The sequence below is a fragment of the Gadus macrocephalus genome, chromosome 16 (genome assembly GCF_031168955.1).
Source record: "Gadus macrocephalus chromosome 16, ASM3116895v1".
NCBI classification, from domain to species: Eukaryota; Metazoa; Chordata; class Actinopteri; order Gadiformes; family Gadidae; genus Gadus; species Gadus macrocephalus.
In genome coordinates, this window is record NC_082397.1 from 27,344,343 (window position 1) to 27,361,612 (window position 17,270).

The window sequence follows — 17,270 nt, forward strand, 5'->3', positions numbered from 1 at the left end:
AAGCTGTGTACTGAGAACGTATGTTCCTAACATGTGTGACTTAATGTGAGCGTAATACTACTTTAAGGATCTTACTTTAGCTCAGGTTTCAATTTGTCTGACCGATGATAGAGGACTGACCTGTCCAGATGTAATGGTGGTGGTCCTCTGAGAGGACATAACACCAGGAGCAACATCGCCCACGCTGGGTTCCAGCACCATGGAGGTCACTTGAGTGGTAAAGGTAGCTTCTAGTTTCTTCATGAAGGCTTCATATTCCTCTGTGCAACACAACACATTGAAACCACTCGCATTGTAAACCCTTTTGTTGACAACCATTCCCAAACAATTGACTTGAATTATTTATTTTCCTGCATTTGGACCCATTTGTGTTGTTAGATTGTGTTGAAGATAAAATTGTTGGCAAACCTTCATCCATCAGAGTGGCGGAAGCTGAGGCTTCTCCAAGCTGGTTCTTGGCAAAAATAGAGTACTCTCCTGCATCATCAGCAAAGGTCATGGAGATCTCCAATCTGCATTCTCCTGTCTCCTTCTTGTAGGCTACTTTATATCTGAAAAAGACATGGGGCAGATTATTGATGCATAAATTCATAATCCGGCAGATTGTAACAAAGGTAAAATGTTTTGGAATATACCTGTATCCGGTAGTGAGGGGCAAGCCACTCTTCTTCCAGATAATATGTGGTTTAGGGCTTCCTCCGACTTGGCATTCAAACACAACGCTTCCTCCCTCCACCAGCTTCTGGACGCTGGGCTTCTTGATGAAGAATGGTGCAATGGCAGCACTGGTATCAGACTCAGTTATGCTGATCTCGGACATTGTCTCCTCTCTTGACACCTCTGTCACTCTAGAAAAAGATATTGCTCAATCAAGTACTGGTACTATTACACACAATGACTACAAACTTGGTGATCTGCATACCAACTGGGACTGGTTTGTTCTACTCACTGAGAAATGTGCACTTGCTCGGAGATGGCAACCATTTCCTCTCGGCTCTCAATCTCTTCCGACACTAAATAGAAAAATACATTTACTACAATGTTCCAAACCTTGAAATAATAAGCAATAATAATGGATATACACCATGCTCTGATACAGACTGGTGAATGGTTCAATGAAGAATTGTGTTAAGGGCCAGTATTCACAAGCAATGTCCACCGATTGGTATAAAAAATACTGATATAAAGGTTTTGAACACCTGATGATGGTAACACAGAGAAATATAGATAAAGGTCTCTCAAGATGTATGAAGATATGTTTTCACTACGTAAAGATCTGCTGCAGTGGTAAAATCCTCGGATTGAACATATTATTATGTTGGGAGGCACCCTGCACCAATACATAACAGGAAATGTTGTGCATGTGTGTTAATTGGTGCTAACCCTGTACGAGCAGATAGCAGGACGTGCTGACTGTCCCAGCCTCGCTGGTTGCTGTGCAGGTAAAGCGGCCGCTGTCTTCAGCAAAGGCTTCACGGATCACCAGACGTGCAAATCCATTCTCATAGCTGATCTGGAAGTCAATGGAGCTCTCGATCTTGTAGTCCTCTCTGAACCACATGATGATCGGGCTGGGATTAGCAGTGATCTGGCACTCCAGAGACACAGACTCGCCCTCTGTAACAGTCAGGTTCTTTAAGCCCTATGAGGGAAAATATGAATCCAGAATCAAAGTGTTGAAGACCAGCTGTATTTTCGCCATGCTTTAACTATGACAAAACTGTCTTGTGATGAGGAGAAAGACTTACAGCCAGCAGCGTGGGCGGAACGACACTCTCTGTGGGAGTGGGTACAGCAGCACCCTCAGTCTCCTGCAAGACAGTGATAGGTCATCTCTTTGCTATACCTTTCGCTTCATAAACACGTTATCTCCACATTTATCAGTTAATCATACACATCAATACGTTGAGCACTAGAAAACAGCATGAGGCACCAGAAGGAATAACCTGAAAGAGTTGAAGATAGTAAGCAGTGTGTGTTTAGCTACTGGTCTAGTAGGAGCTGTCATTCCTGAAAGACTTGAAGATGGTCATAGCTACTGGTCGAGTAAGAGCTGTCAATCCTAAAAAACTTGAAGATGGTCATAGCTACTGGTCTAGTAGGAGATGCTATTCCTGAAAGACTTGAAGATGGTCATAGCTACTGGGCTAGTAGGAGACGCTATTCCTGAATGACTTGAAGATGGTCATTGCTACTGGTCTAGTAAGAGCTGTCATTCCTGAAAGTGTTGAAGACAGTTAACATTTCTGTCGGTAGCTACTGGTCTCATAGGAAACATTATTCCTGAAAGAGGGATTTCTGATTTGTGAGCCAGTATGAACTGGTCTATGACAGAAATCCCAAGGATTTTGGTACGCTGGACTACCAACCTTCCCCAGGGCTTCCCAGTCCTCATACATCCCCTCCATGCTGCCTGTGTACACCACATCTCTGAACAGAGAGGGCTCTGTGGTCACTCGTGTCTCCACAACCCTACAAGAAGAACTTGGAGACTTGACTGGTTTGATGATCATTCTAGTGGTTGAGTGGGAGGATAAGTCTTTCTGCAGAGAGGAGATGGCAGAGCCTGCCCTCGAGACCTGACCGATCCGGGGAGAACAGTGTTACCAACGTCAACCAGAGAAAAGCTTTTGAGATATCTTGAGGTTTAGAAGCCAAGACCTTTGGGTGACGACTATGTTAGTTTGGTTAAGACTATCAACGAAAAGGAAAGTCATCCTTGACTTGAGTTGTTCATTATATTCTACTGTTAGCTATTCAGCATCTCAGGGAAGCAGTGAGTACTAGAAAAGAGGAAGCTACATGCTACTGCTACCCTACCCACACATTAATGTGTAAATATTTTTGGGTGACTGGCTGGTAAAGGATAATAAACACTTCCTCTACAGGTAACTGTATTAGGTTAGGTTAGTTTATACTGCTTGCCTGGAGGTGCCTGTCCTTACCTCATAGCTAGAGTCATGTTTAGGAACAGTAACTTTAGAAACTGTGAACTTTGGAAGAGGGGAAGGGGTAAGACCAGCTTCCACCTGGCTGCTGGTTTCTGTGGTTCTTTGAATCTAGAGTGACCAACAGAGTTATCATTATCCATATAACAGTATATAATTGATATGATTTCTTAATTTAAAACAACGCAAAAATGACAAGACTTTGATCTTGATTTATAATCGGTTGAAGTAGCTTCTATTCAAATTCATGGCATGTGGATATTAAAATGGAGAATAGCATATAATCAAATTGATAGTTTGTCATTTCTGTTTGCCAAGACCCCTTCTAACCTGGGAGAGTGGCACATTTAGATCAAGGCTAACGTGTGGAGCAGCAGCCTGCAGCTGTAGGGCTACAGGCTCCTCTTCAGCTCCAGATTGCTCCACATGCACAGGCTGACGAACACGAGCTAGGTCAACAGCAGCCATCACGGTGGCCACTGCCCCTACTCTTCCAACTCCCTCCCCCTGGAGACAGAACAAGCAGCTTGTTGGATACAGCACATAGATATAGTATCCATGGCAACATCAGCATCAGCTGGATAGACACAGAACATATATCTCAGCGTATCCATGGCTACAAAATCATCAGCTTGATAAATTCAGATCGCCAGATGAACCGGAGCGATTTAACAAGTTGAAGCGGTGACCTTCGCTCAGACAGCAACCTGAACATTATGGAGGAGGATGAGCCAATAAGAAAGAAACCTGCTAGACATAAATACCACAGATAGTAGAAGACCATGAGGGAAGAGACTGTTGAATACCTCGTCGCTCCAGGTCTCCATAGGCCCCCTTGTCTCTACTGTTGATGCTTTATTGTTTAGGCTCTACTGTGTACTGTTGAGACAATCCTGTCTTTGATTGATGCTCCACTGTCTACTGTTGAGGCTTTACTGTAAACTGTTGAGGCTCTACTCTCTAGTGTGGAGGTTCTACTGAAAACTGTTGAGGCTAGTAATTACTGTTGAGGCTCTACTGTAAACTGTTGAGGCTCAATTTACAGTTAAGTGGCATTATTTAAATTATGATGATGAGGAGGAAGATGAAGATGATGGTGATGATGAGAAATTATTACAAATATGCAGGATTCTTCAATGGGAGGTCCATTTCACACAATGCTGATTGATGATTAATTTACACATTTTAAGAGGCAAATTCTAAGAGGCAAAGCCAGTGTGTTATGGTCTTGGAAGAGGCATTGAATGAGAGAAGAGAGATAGGGATAGAAGATATGTAGAGTGATATTGGGACATGAGACCCAGTCGGTCTCTCTTTTCTAGGAAGAGGTGAGTAAGGTTACGTTAGACAACCAGCTCTCGAGTGCCATGTTTTGTCTGCCTCCAACCACTAGGGCTCCTACCTCTTTGACAGCCATCACTTGCTGTTCCCAGTGCTGCTCCATCTGCATCTGAGTGGAGGAGGTTCTAAGCTGGGTAGAGGTGGAGGTCATAGAGGTGTAGCTGGCCTCACTCATGAAGCCGGCCTGCTTCCAGGGGGGCAGGACGTCGGCCCCTGAAGCCATCTGTTTGCGGTTGGTGAGGGGGGACTTGACAGGCCTGATGGGGGACCCCGAGACTCTTGAGGAGGGAGAAATTGGCCTGGGGATTGGAGAAGACCTGCTCATTCCTGTCACAGCACTAGGCTTTGCAGATATATAATAAGATAACCATAAGTTAGCACTGCACCAGTACTCATTTCATTTATTGATCAGTGAATATTGGTGCAGTATTAGCTCCTCACTATATTATTTCACATTTTAAGCGTAACAGAGTTAATGATACAGACCATGACTTTTCGTTCATGTGAAACTGTAAACTGTACTCTGATTAAGAAGATAGCCAAACCCATCCAGTGCATCAGGGGTGTAGATGTTACCTGCCAGGCGTGGGCGTGGGGGCCTTCACGTGTCGGACCGGGGAGGGAGACTGATGGCGACCTCCGGCCACCCTGGCCACCAGAGACGGTGGGGTGGGGGACTTGGAGGTGGGTTTGGGAGGAACCCTTGGGGGAGTCTTGTGTGCTAAATGTTGAGTCATGCCGCCTCCTTCTACCTGCATCTCAGTCATGGTGGTGGTCTGGAAACCAGCCCCGGCCCGCTGAACACAGGAGAGCAGAGTTTGTAACTGCGCAAGGTAGGACAGACATGCTATCCAACTGACACACTGCTTGTCTCACTGCAGGGCTAGACAAACTGTTTATCCTACTGACGCACTGTTTATCCCACTGACACACTGTTCATCCCACTACAGGGCTAGACATAGTGTTTATTCCACTGACACACCGTTCATCCCACTCCAGGGCTAGACATACTGTTTATCCAACAGACACACTGTTTATCCCACTGCAGGGCTAGACATACTGTTTATCCCACCAACACACTGTTTATCCCACTACACTGTTTCTCCCACAGCTGTTCAGCAACCATGCATTAAAGTCTGCTATTCGATTATTACATTTTTCCATTCCATAGTTTGTCCTCCATGACAGTACAAAAAGAATGCTACTCTAGTATCTCAAAAATGGTTTGTGTTAGGGATGTGATGAATGCTAGGCTAAGGGCTAGGGTTAGCATTAGGACTAGGGTTAACATTAGGGCTAGGTTAAGACTTAGAGCGAGTTTGTCCAGCAGTACCTTTTCCACTCTGGTCTGGCGGCTCTGAGACATTTGAGAAGTGGAAATCACAGTCTTGGTTTTCTTCGCAGGCACGGCCTCTTCACCTGAACACAAGGACAAATTCAAAACCCATTCAAGCATTTTTATATGGAAACCGCAGCCATTTATTATGTGTCAAGCATTTAGAAATGTTTTACATGTCAAATTTAAGAAGATACCATGGACATTTATTGAAATATGGCTGTTTATCAAAAGTATCTATGTTGCTGTGAGTGTGAGGTGATCAGAAAGGTGTGGAGTGAAACAATACCTTGAACCAGGAGTTCAGCAGTAGAGGTAGATCTTCCGCTGCTGTTCGCGGCGTTTACAGAGTATGTCCCAGAGTCCTCTGGGAAGGCTTCAGCAATCAGTAAACTGTAAAGGTCTGCTTCTTGAACAATCGTAAAATCGGGGGAGCTCTGTATCTCAGCTCCCTCCCTGTAGAACTTCACCACAGGTGTAGGGATTCCTGTCACACGAACATCCAGTCTCACTTGGCTTCCTTGTCTTACTGTCAAACTCTGAAGTCTCTGAACAAAGTTGGGTGGCGCAGTCTCAGCTGTCAACAAAAGGAAGAGATTTGAATAAGTCATTGCACGGGGCACATGAATCTGTGCTTGGACATGTTTTTATCCTTCTCTTGTCCACTTTAACATCCTAGCAAAGAATGGTGGGGAGAATTACGATCCTCATTAATTCCTTTTTAACAAGCTTCAGGGTCTCATTAAGGGAAGCAACGTAGTAGGCAGCTCCTAACAACACCCCGCCCAGACCCAAGTTCATGTAGAGGGCCCTCAACCAAGACCAACAACTACAACTCACCACATCTACAAAATACTAACTTTGAATGACGACATATACGACTTCATGATATCTTTATTGCAGCTGCTAAAATGTTGATTGTATGTTTTGATTAAATTTGATTCAAGTCAATTCCTGTTGAAACGGTTCCATTCTACCAGGTGAAAGAATGTCTCACCTGTAACTAGTAGCTCAGTCAGCAGTACTACCTGCTCATGTCTAACCTGTAACTAGTATCTCAGAAGTGCTGACGGCTCATGTCTCACCTGTAACGAATAGCTCAGCAGTGCAACTTGGTCATGGCTTACCTGTAACTAGGAGCTTGTCTGTACTACCTGCTCATGTCGTCCCTGTAACTAGTAGCTCAGCAGTACTACCTGCTCATGGCTTACCTGTAACTAGGAGCTTGTCTGTACTACCTGCTCATGTCTCACCTGTAACTAGTAGCTCAGCAGTGCTACTTGGTCATGTCTCACCTGTAACTATGAGCTCAGAAGTGCTACTTGGTCATGTCTCACCTGTAACTAGGAGCTCAGCAGTGCTAGTGGCTTGTCCTGCACCATTGGTGGCTCTCACAGAAAATCTTCCACTGTGTGTGGCGGTCACTGCAGGGATCCTCAGAACAGCGCGGCCATCGCTGAACGAGATCTGAATGCCGGGAAGAGCGGCAGCAGAAAGGACCTGGCCATCACGAAACCAGCTTACCTCAGGAACAGGGGAACCTGGTGGACATTAGGCATCAGTTAGCATGAGCAATTAGCACTATCTACCAGTTAGCAGACGCCATGAGCACAATCTCCCAGTTAGAACGATCCACCACTTAGCACTATTCACCAGTACAAACAGTAAAAATCTCAGTCAGGCTGATGCACTACGTATGGAAAAACTGATTGGCAGAACTGGAAACAGGGGACCTTTTGCACAGATTTAAAACAAATGGAAGACCAAAAGCTCTACTTCATATATATTTATATAATCAATATTATGTAGCTTATGTAGATTATGTAGCATTGGGAAATATTATTTAAACTATTCCATGCTTAAACCTTGAACAGTGAATAAGTGTAGACCTATGTGTTTGGATCCTGTAATCCTCCATTTTGGTTCAATTTATTTTAAAATTATTAAAGATTAATTTGAGGAATATATTGGACAGGAAGTGATTGTTCTTACCAGTAACTTGAGCCTCAAACGTTGCAGCACTACCCTCTAGTGCCACAACGCTTTGCAGCGGCTGCGTGAATGTTGGCGCCTGTGTCGACATGTTGCTCGGCACCCTGCAGAGAGAGAGGGAGATAGAGAAAGAGAGAGAGAGAAAGAAAGAGAGAGAGAGAGATAATGTTACAAGAAAATACATTTAAATGTGTGCAAACACGCTATACTTTTTTTGGTGTGCTACCACTGAAGTGTTTAAAGTGTCTCTGGGTTAAAAATATGCTAGGCTTATTTTACAGGATAGTATGGTTGTAAAGGTAAAGATGAGTGAATTTATAAAGTTTGATGAGCAACAAAACCAACTACTTATTTGACCATGTACTTTGGTCGAATATGACCTTTAGATGTCATGAAACTTTATATCATAAGTATGTGGTTAGCTCTTATGAAAGCCAACTTTAAAGATCAGCTAGGGTTGGGGCTATGCAATGTTATGGAAGCGCATCCTAAAGGATTGGTTGAACCAGAATTGTGAAACATATCAGCATTGCTTTTATGAAGAGAGAGACAGGAGGAGGACAGATATGTCTGAGAGCAGCTGAGAGGAAGCAACAGGGTATATATAGACCAGAAGGACCCAAGTCATCACTTCTGTTGGTCTGCACCTGCTGTCCAACATGGATGTTTAGGCTGTATAAACTGAGACACCATGGACCTGTAGACTTTATAAACTGAACCACCATGGACCTGTAAGCTTTATAAACTGAGAAACCATGGACCTGTAGGTTTTATAAACTGTGACACCATGGACCTGTAGGCTTTATAAACTGAGACACCATGGACCTGTAGGCTTTATAAACTGTGCCACCATGGACCTGTCTGCTTTATAAACTGAGCCACCATGGACCAGTAGGCTGTCAAGTCAATCAAAGACCTGTGGGCTGTATATCGCAGTCACCATGGACTTGTAGATCATATAAAGTCAGTCACCATGGACATGTAGGCTGTATAAACTGAGCCACCATGGACCTCTAGACTTTATAAAGTCAGCCACCATGGACCTGTAGGCTCTATGTATTCTGCACCGTAGACTCAGAGTCAATCAAATCATTCATGGGAAAGAGTGAGCCTGTTGTTTTTAACTTCCTGTCTATTTGTGGGTTAATCTTCTATGCTGAGACTGTGATCCAGTGAATCAGAAGCAGTCTCCCGAGTCATCCAACCAACAGTCAACACTTGGGTCTGATGGAAGGCTAACAAACAGACTTCCATTAATGAATAACTTGAGACTGACATGGTTAGTCTCCCACAGCAAGTCAGAATCTATTAATAGTCAACAGTCAGCCTGTACATGGAAAGAGGCCTGAGCTTTGAAGCACAGCACATGTCAGCATTCATGTTATCCTCCAATACATATTCTAAGACATAATGACATCACATCAGGTTTACAACTTAGATATGGCAGCCATATTGATCATCATCTTTGATTTAATACTTTCATTTAATAGCCAGAAGTAAAGAAAACAGAAGTAAAGGTTATCTGAAGATAAAACACAATTTAGGGTTTATTGATAATTATTGAACACAATTTAAGTTTGAATAATAAGTGCTCCAGCATATTGCAGTCATTAGTTTTAATTAATTGGTTATTCGTCAATGACAGCCTTTAACATACCCAGGCCTCAACACTTTTAAACATACCGGCATCTGGTTTGGGGTTTGTTTTCTGAACATTTGAACATCTACAAAAAGGAGGTGCTATTCAGAACAATGCAGTTTAACTGGACAAAACAATTAATTGGAAGTAATAATACCAGCATACGAATGCACAATGATAAAGTTGAAGTTAACCTGACACCTGATTAACACCTAGCAGATGGCTGTAACATGTGAGCAAGCCAACACATGTGGTTAGCAAACAGGGAAGATCCTGGAATAGTGTCATTAGCCTTGATGTGCAACTCAGACCCAGCTCAACAGACTCTTGTCCATCAAATACCACCTACCCATTCTACCCACCAACCTCGAGAGATTCCTAGAATCAAACCAATACAGCTAAGCAACCGAACCATACAACAAGAACCAAACCCATATAATCAGACCACAGGAGCAACATGTCTAGAGTTAGCCAGCAGAACCAGACCACTAGAACCAAAACCCTAGAGCTAGCCTACATAACCAGACCAGAGCCGGGCCAAAGGAACCAACCCAATACAACCTATCCTTTAGAACTAGCTAACAGAACCAGGCAAACAGAACCAGTATAACAGAACAGGGCGAACAAAGCCAGGCCAACAGAAAGAGATTTATTTTGGTCTGGACTGGTCTGATTAGCTGAAGTCTATAGTTATCTTACAAATTGTACGGAGGTTGACACCATCCAGCACAAAATTCATTCAGCATAATATCGTTACTAAACTGAAATTACCAATTCAATCCAGAATCTCAGAAAAGGCCCATGAGAAGCAGATTTGCAGATTGGAATCTGAGGGACAGATATGGCAGTAGCCAAAAATACTCTTTCCCCCCACCCCTACTTGATTGACAGCCACCATGTGGCACATAGCTGGAGGTGTAACTGATAGCCCTGCTGCTGATTCCCTTAAAAAGACATGGCCACCCAGCCGAGAAGCCACACTCATGCTATCAGCGGCTATTCTTGGCCTTTCTGAAATCATGTCACCAAATTACAGGCATAAAGTGAAATGAACCTTGAAATACCTCATATGAAAACAGAAATGAAGGAAAGGGAATGTTTCATAACAGTTTCTTGAAGACATCCAGTCCAGTTTTTGTGCCAACCTGATTAAGGCCCATCCCTGTGTAATAATTATGTCCCTTCGCTCCACCAGATTGAAAAATAATAAATTTGAACAAGCAGGCAGCTATCAGATGGATACAAGGGGAAAACTACTCACTTGTATCCACAAGGATGCCTTCAATTGATGGGACTAGGCCCAGGTGACTTAAGCAACAGTCTCCGTATCCAAAGAAGATTCCACAAAATCCAAGAAGAGAACGGTTGAACCTCGAAATATCCCCTAAAAACAAAACTACACAGTGATAAGGCCGTGCAGTTTTGCTTTCTCCTTGCAATCCCTACACCCGAGGCAAGGTTGGGAATGCTCCAACTGCTCAGAAGTGTCTACATGGTTGTTCAAGTTTATATACCAGGGGGGAAATCAGCATCATCACTCCAGGGCCTCTCCCTATTGGCTAAGCTCTCAGAGGGCATGATGGGATGAGCAGCCATTTATGAAACCACCCAGCTGTCACTCAAGAGACCTTCTGTTAATCTGTATTGATCTGGTGTAGTTCATGCAGTATGATCACTCTACATGGCGTGTCAGCATCCAGAGCTAAGCATCGATCAACTCAAACCATAACAACTAAGAAGACCTGGCCTCTCTGTTGAAGAGAGGAGATTCAGAGTCATTAAATAGCCGGTGACCAAAAGGAGAGCAGAGCTGTCCATGTCACTCAGCCCCCGCCCTCCCCACCCCAACATTTGTTACTCAACATCTTTAGCTTTGGGGTTTTCCAACGCAATATAATTTGAATCCAATTTCAAATGGCCAACAAACAATATTTATTAAAATCCACATTAAAGCAGGATTTTTTTTATAAAGTTGCTGTTATTTAATCGTATTTGAAGGATGCGACTGGAGGAGCTGTATATGGCTCACTTCGGGAAATTATGTGCAAGCTGAAAACATTACTTCAGAGCCACTGACAGAGAATGTCAATCAAATGAACCAATGAATGAGAGAGAGAGAGTGCAGAGAAAGCGCGAGAGAGAGAGAGAGAGAGAGAGAGAGAGAGAGAGAGAGAGAGAGAGAGAGAGAGCAACTGAGAGAGAGAGAGAGAGCAACTGAGAGAGGGTGAAGAGAGAGCGACAGATAGAGAGAGACATAGAGAGAGAGTGCAAGAGAGCGAGAGAGAGACTTACAAAAAAACAGAGAGAGAGTGCAAGAGAGCGAGAGAGAGACTTACAAAAAAACAGAGAGATTCACCTACAAAGAGCTGATTCTAAAACGGGGACACTGCCCTTACCATTCATAAAACAGTTTCTCTCACCCTATTGCTCCTAAATTGCAAAGGAATTGATGAACAATTAGCTTTTTTTCTCTGATCAAAGTAGCTGAGATCAAGAACATGCATTAAATCAGCTGTAATAAACAGGGATCAGCCAGACTTTTAAATGGAAAATGCCACAGTTCATGAATGATAACTTGAGGGTATATGGTTTTAAAGAATATATGGTTGTAAGTTGGTTTATCAGTTTTCCCTTCATTTGGGTGGAAAATAGCGAACAGCTATAACCTGGCATGATATATCTCCTCTTGTTGTACAATATTAATGGCTTATTGTGAATGGTTCCTGACTTGAAATAATTAAATTATAAACTAAAAATTATAAATGAATGCCAAAATACCTTACACCTGAAATATATTACACCAAAATACCTTACCTTACATCTAACCCAATGTAATATGCGTAGGCAGCACAGTAATGAGGATTTTGGAACATGTCATGGGACATGGGTCATGCCATGCACTGATTTATCTTTACACAATGTCATTTACATGTAAAAGTGAGTGTGAAACACCAACTGGTTGAATGGATGCATGAATGCCATGAAAGAATCGCGTACCTGTAGCTGCCTCTCGGGAAGGGAAAATATTATACCGCGCAGCTATTCCACCAGTAAAAATACCAGAAATATGGGCATTCTAGATTGGCAATCTGCTCTGAGCTCTAGGCTGAGTGCCACTGGTTCTAGCTGGCTTTAGCCTGTGCGATTAGGGGCGCAACGATATGTGTTGTTTTAATTTTTTTTCCTTTATTCCAATTTCGTATCTTTCAGTCACAGTGAAAACCGTGGACATTTGCGGGGAAAGCAGTAGCCAGGGACAGGTCACTGAAAACGGGGACGTCTGGCCACCCTAGCAGTGACTAGCTAGCAACATGACTTACTTGGCAGCTAATACAAATAACATGGCTAGCAATTGGGCTTCATTAGCAGCAGGTTAAGGATATCATATATCAAGGATTACAATATTGGTTACTGGCCAGAGCTAAGCATCGATCAACTCAAACCATAACAACTAAGAAGACCTAGCCTCACTGTTGAAGAGAGGAGATTCTGAGTCATTAAATAGCCGGTGACCAAAATGAGAGCAGAGCTGTCCATGTCACTCAGCCCCCGCCCTCCCCACCAATGAATGAGAGAGAGAGAGAAACAAAGACTGAAGGAAGTGCGAGGGAGAGAGAGAGAGAGAGACAGAGAGTGAAGAGAGAGCAACTGAGAGAGCGGGGGAGAGAGAGAGAGAGAGAGAGAGAGAGAGAGAGAGAGAGAGAGAGAGAGAGAGAGCAACAGAGAGTGAAGAGAGCGACAGACATAGAGAGAGAGTGAAGAGAGCAACAGACATAGAGAGAGAGAGTGCAAGAGAGCGAGAGAGAGACCTACAAAACACTCACCAACAGAGAGATTCACCTACAAATAGCTGATTCTAACCCCAACACTGCGCACAGAGCCAAGGCTGCTTCGATGCACCTAACCAAGAGTTTGGAAAGAACTAAAAGTTTGTGCAGGTGCATAATAAACTGGACTGCTATTTAACCCCAATAGAAGAATAGTGCCCGGTAGAAGAATTCCTGACCACCGTGCAAAAAGCTGAGAAAGCCATTGCAGAAGCACAGACTCAGTGGGAACAGCTCTGACCCTTGTGCTGCTATACATGCAGGTGTGGTTTAAGAAAGGCAGCTACAGACAATCATGGCTCCCAAGAAAAGACTGCCATTGCACACAAAACCAGGTATACTGCAAATGTATCAGTAAATCAAAAAAAGTCACATCTCAAACGATATCAGAAACACGTTTCAAATTATATTAGGAAATCAGAAACGCTCACATCTGAAACTACATCAGAAACAAATCTCAAACTATACCAGGACATCAGAAACACATCTGAAATGATAACGACATCATCAACACATCTGAAACCAAACCATGATACCAGAAACACATCTGAAACTAAACCAAGATGTTATAAACCCATCTGAAACTAAACCAGGTTATTATAAACACATCTGAAACTAAACCAGTACAGTAGAAATCCTTCTTTCCCGCTGACCAGCCAGATTTTAAAGAACAGGACAAGACAACAAAATAAGGCCAAACATAATATGCCACACAATTTTTATTAATTATACCCTTTTTTTGTAATATCATAAACATACTACTTTAATATTTTATTACATGTTTCTGCTCTTTGTCTTATTTTTGTAACATTATTTAACTGTTATAGAGAGAGAGAGAGAGAGAGAGAGAGAGAGAGAGAGAGAGAGAGAGAGAGAGAGAGAGAGAGAGAGAGAGAGAGAGAGAGAGAGAGAGAAGAGAGAGAGAGAGAGAGCGAGAGAGAGAGAGAGAGAGAGAGAGAGAGAGAGAGAGAGAGGGAGGGAGAGAGAGAGAGATTGGGGGAGGGGCGGTGTAATTTACATTACCATGCCATTTTTGTTCAAGGGATGGTGAGGGGGTGGTGATCTCTCAGGTGTCAACCCATGACAGCTGTTCAGTCCTAAACAGCAGATACCAAGGAACATGGCAAGTTGACTACCTTAGCATCCGCTAGCTAGCAACATTGATTACTTAGCAGCTACTATCTAGCAATATTACTTACTAAGCAGCTACTAACTTGAAACATGGTTTATTTAGAAGCTTTTATCTAGCAACATGGCTTACTTCCCAGCTACTAGCTATCAACAAGGTTACATTAAGGTGACCAGATTTGACCAGAGACAAAATCCTAAATTGCAAAGGAATTGATGAACAATTCGTTTTTTTTCTCTGATCAAAGTAGCTGAGATCAAGAATATACATAAAATCAGCTGTAATAAACAGGGATCAGCCAGACACTTCACCCCTCCTTACACCATATGATTTTCACAAGATTCAGGGAAGACTTTTAAATGGAAAATGCCACACTTCATGAATGACAACTTGAGGGTATATGGTTTTAAAAAATATATGGTTTTAAGTTGGTGTATCAATTTTCCATTAATTTGGGTTTGTACAATATTAATGTCTTATTGTGAATGGTCCCTAACTTGAAATAATTAAATTATAAACGAAAAATCATAAATGAACGCCAAAATACCTTACACCTGAAAACACCAACTGGTTGAATGGATGCATGAATGCCATGAAAGAATCGAGTACCTGTAGCTGCCTCTCGCAAAGGGAAAACATTATACCGCGCAGCTATTCCACCAGTCAAAATACCAGAAATATGGGCATTCTAGATGGGCATTCTGCACTGAGCTCTAGGCTGAGCGCCACTGGTTCTGGCTGGCTTTAGTCTGTGCGATTAGGCAACACAGTCTCACTCCGAGAACGTCAAATACCGACTGTTGGCAAAGGCACTTTAGCGTCGGTGGCTGACGGGAAAGGTACCCTTTGCCGCCGGTCGGCGACGTGACGTACCCTTCGGCGTCGTGACGTACCCTTCGACGTACCCTTCGGCGTCGTGACGTACCCTTCGACGTACCCTTCGGCGTCTTCTGCAGACGGAAAGGGGGTGCTCCAGCAGCATTCACTCCTGTATTATACAGACTACGTCTCTAGTAGACTATGTGAGCATCTTTCCTATTGGATCTTTTTTAGGATATTTTTCTGTGAAAATGGCGGAAATACTTTTTATTCTGGGTGGAAAATATGATATTTTAGCATAGTTACGACATTAAAAGTGTTTATGTAAACATTTTTAGCGAGAAATGTGAATTTACTTTCATAATCTTTGCTCGGTGAATGTGAAGGATGTTTGGTTTGATAGTTCTCCCATAAAGACTCGATCACCGATAAGTATGAACAGGATTTATTTCAATAACGACATGGGAATATTTTGCATGGTGAATCTTTGGCATAAGCCCCGTCACTGATCCAGGATAACGTGCAGACTCGGCGTATCCTGCCAGGACTAGCAGGGGCGGAGCCTTCCCCTGGACAAGTAGACTGAGGCCGACCTGGTGGTGGTGGGGTGGATGGAGGTGCGTTGAACGAAGACCAGAGCAGCAAGACATATGTTAGACTACTCTTTATAGAGCAGGTGTAGGCAGGTGATTGGTAGCTGGTGATTGGCGGCCAGCCGCGCGTGATTTGAGTCCTCATGGTAGAACTACCAGCAAGCTTAACATTTCTCCCATAAAGACTCGATCACCGATAAGTATGAACAGGATTTATTTGAATAACGACATGGGAATATTTTGCATGGTGAATCTTTGGCATAAGCCCCGTCACTGATCCAGGATAACGTGCGGACTCGGCGTATCCTGCCAGGACTAGCAGGGGCGGAGCCTTCCCCAAAAGAGAGGACGTAGGCCTACGCCGGAAGTAGGAGATAACTCGGCATGTCCTGCCGCAACCCAGTCGCCAAGAAAAAATGTCGACGGTGTACGTTTCCATGAACACTGGAGACGTACTATTACAACGTAAAAACAGCGTGTTATACCTACAGTATCCACGCGTGCCGCTGTGGAGGCGGGTTTCGGGGTTTGGGTTTCACGGCTTTCGCGGCAAATTGTGGACACGATTGTTTAGGGGGGGGGGGGGGAGACACGTTTGTTGAGGGGACGACGACGACACGATTGTAGGGGGGGGGGGGGGAACACGTTAGTTGAAGGGGGACGACGACGACGACACGTTTGTTGAGGGGGGGGAGACACGTTTGTAGGGGGGGGGGTGGCACGCTCGACAACGAGAGTTGGTTTTTATTGAATGCTCGACAACGAGAGTTGGTTTTTATTGAACGAGACTTCAACACGGAACAGCTGCACGAAACGATGGTCACGTCACTCTCGGTGACGGTGTCGACAACAATGAACACACGAACAATGTTAATAGAACAACACACAACCACATAACATCCCGAACCCATCAACCCCACTTAATCCTAACAACAAAACAAGTTAACAAAAGCCCCATTTGTCAACTGACAACCCCAATTCCCAGAATCCCCCGCGGCTCCGGAACACGGCGTAGCTTATATTAATCTTTATTATCCGAATGGGAAATGCAATATTTTAGGACAGATACACCATTAAACGCGTTTCTAATGACATTTCTAGCGAGAAATGTACATTTTCCTTACATAATCTTCAGTCAGTGAATGTGTATGATCTTTATTAATCTTTATTATCTGAATGGGAAATGCAATATTTTAGGACCGATTCACCGTTAAACGTGTTTCTAATAACATTTCTAGCGAGAAATATACTTTTTACTTGCATAATCTTCAGTCAGTGATTGTGTCTGATCTTTAGTTTTATAGTTATTAGGATTTGATCGGATCGCTCGCATGTTTCAACGTCAGGTTGTTAGGCTGCTTTCGCTAAACTAGCAGCTCACGTGCTTCCTGCGTTTGTGTTATTAAACTGTTACTTTATGTAACTTTTAATGATATCATCTTGTTAGAAACACGTATATCTGAGAGGCAACCCAGTCGCCAAAAGCATTCGTTGACAGTGTACGTTTCGTGAACACTGGATTACGTCAAATTTCAACATAAAATAGCGTGTTATACACGCACACACGCACGCACACACACACGCGCACGCACGCACGCACAGACACACACACACACACACGCACGCACACACACACACACACGCAC

General features: G+C 43.4%; 1 protein-coding gene across 5 annotated transcripts; it reads right to left on the reverse strand.

Annotated features, from left to right (window-relative positions):
- Positions 1-32: 32 nt before the first annotated feature.
- Positions 33-10,751, reverse strand: LOC132474132 (titin-like). Of its 5 annotated transcripts, none has more exons than XM_060074663.1 (16): positions 10,518-10,751; positions 7,618-7,721; positions 6,963-7,166; positions 5,915-6,202; positions 5,623-5,708; positions 4,866-5,086; positions 4,351-4,546; positions 3,279-3,455; positions 2,946-3,059; positions 2,370-2,579; positions 1,749-1,811; positions 1,384-1,642; positions 950-1,013; positions 636-848; positions 409-551; positions 33-260 (listed from the first exon to the last, which is right to left on the reverse strand). In XM_060074663.1, exons 2-16 carry the CDS (start codon positions 7,706-7,708, stop codon positions 82-84), a joined length of 2,508 nt encoding a protein of 835 aa, XP_059930646.1. In that variant the 5' UTR covers positions 7,709-7,721; positions 10,518-10,751; the 3' UTR covers positions 33-81. The 5 variants fall into 5 exon arrangements, with proteins under 5 accessions (XP_059930646.1, XP_059930645.1, XP_059930647.1 ...); XM_060074662.1 differs by having other exon boundaries at positions 4,351-4,588; XM_060074664.1 differs by lacking the exon at positions 3,279-3,455 and having other exon boundaries at positions 38-260; positions 4,351-4,588.
- Positions 10,752-17,270: the final 6,519 nt, after the last annotated feature.

What these genes read in the sequence shown, in the direction of transcription:
- LOC132474132 (XM_060074662.1), bottom strand. Translation starts at nt 7,708, where the DNA reads ATGTCGACACAGGCGCCAACATTCACGCAGCCGCTGCAAAGCGTTGTG. An exon ending in TAAATGTGCCACTCTCCCAG is followed by an intron (nt 3,060 to 3,278) that starts GTTAGAAGGGGT and finishes TGGTCACTCTAG; the next exon opens with ATTCAAAGAACCACAGAAAC. An exon ending in CTGCTATCTGCTCGTACAGG is followed by an intron (nt 1,014 to 1,383) that starts GTTAGCACCAAT and finishes TTTTCTATTTAG; the next exon opens with TGTCGGAAGAGATTGAGAGC.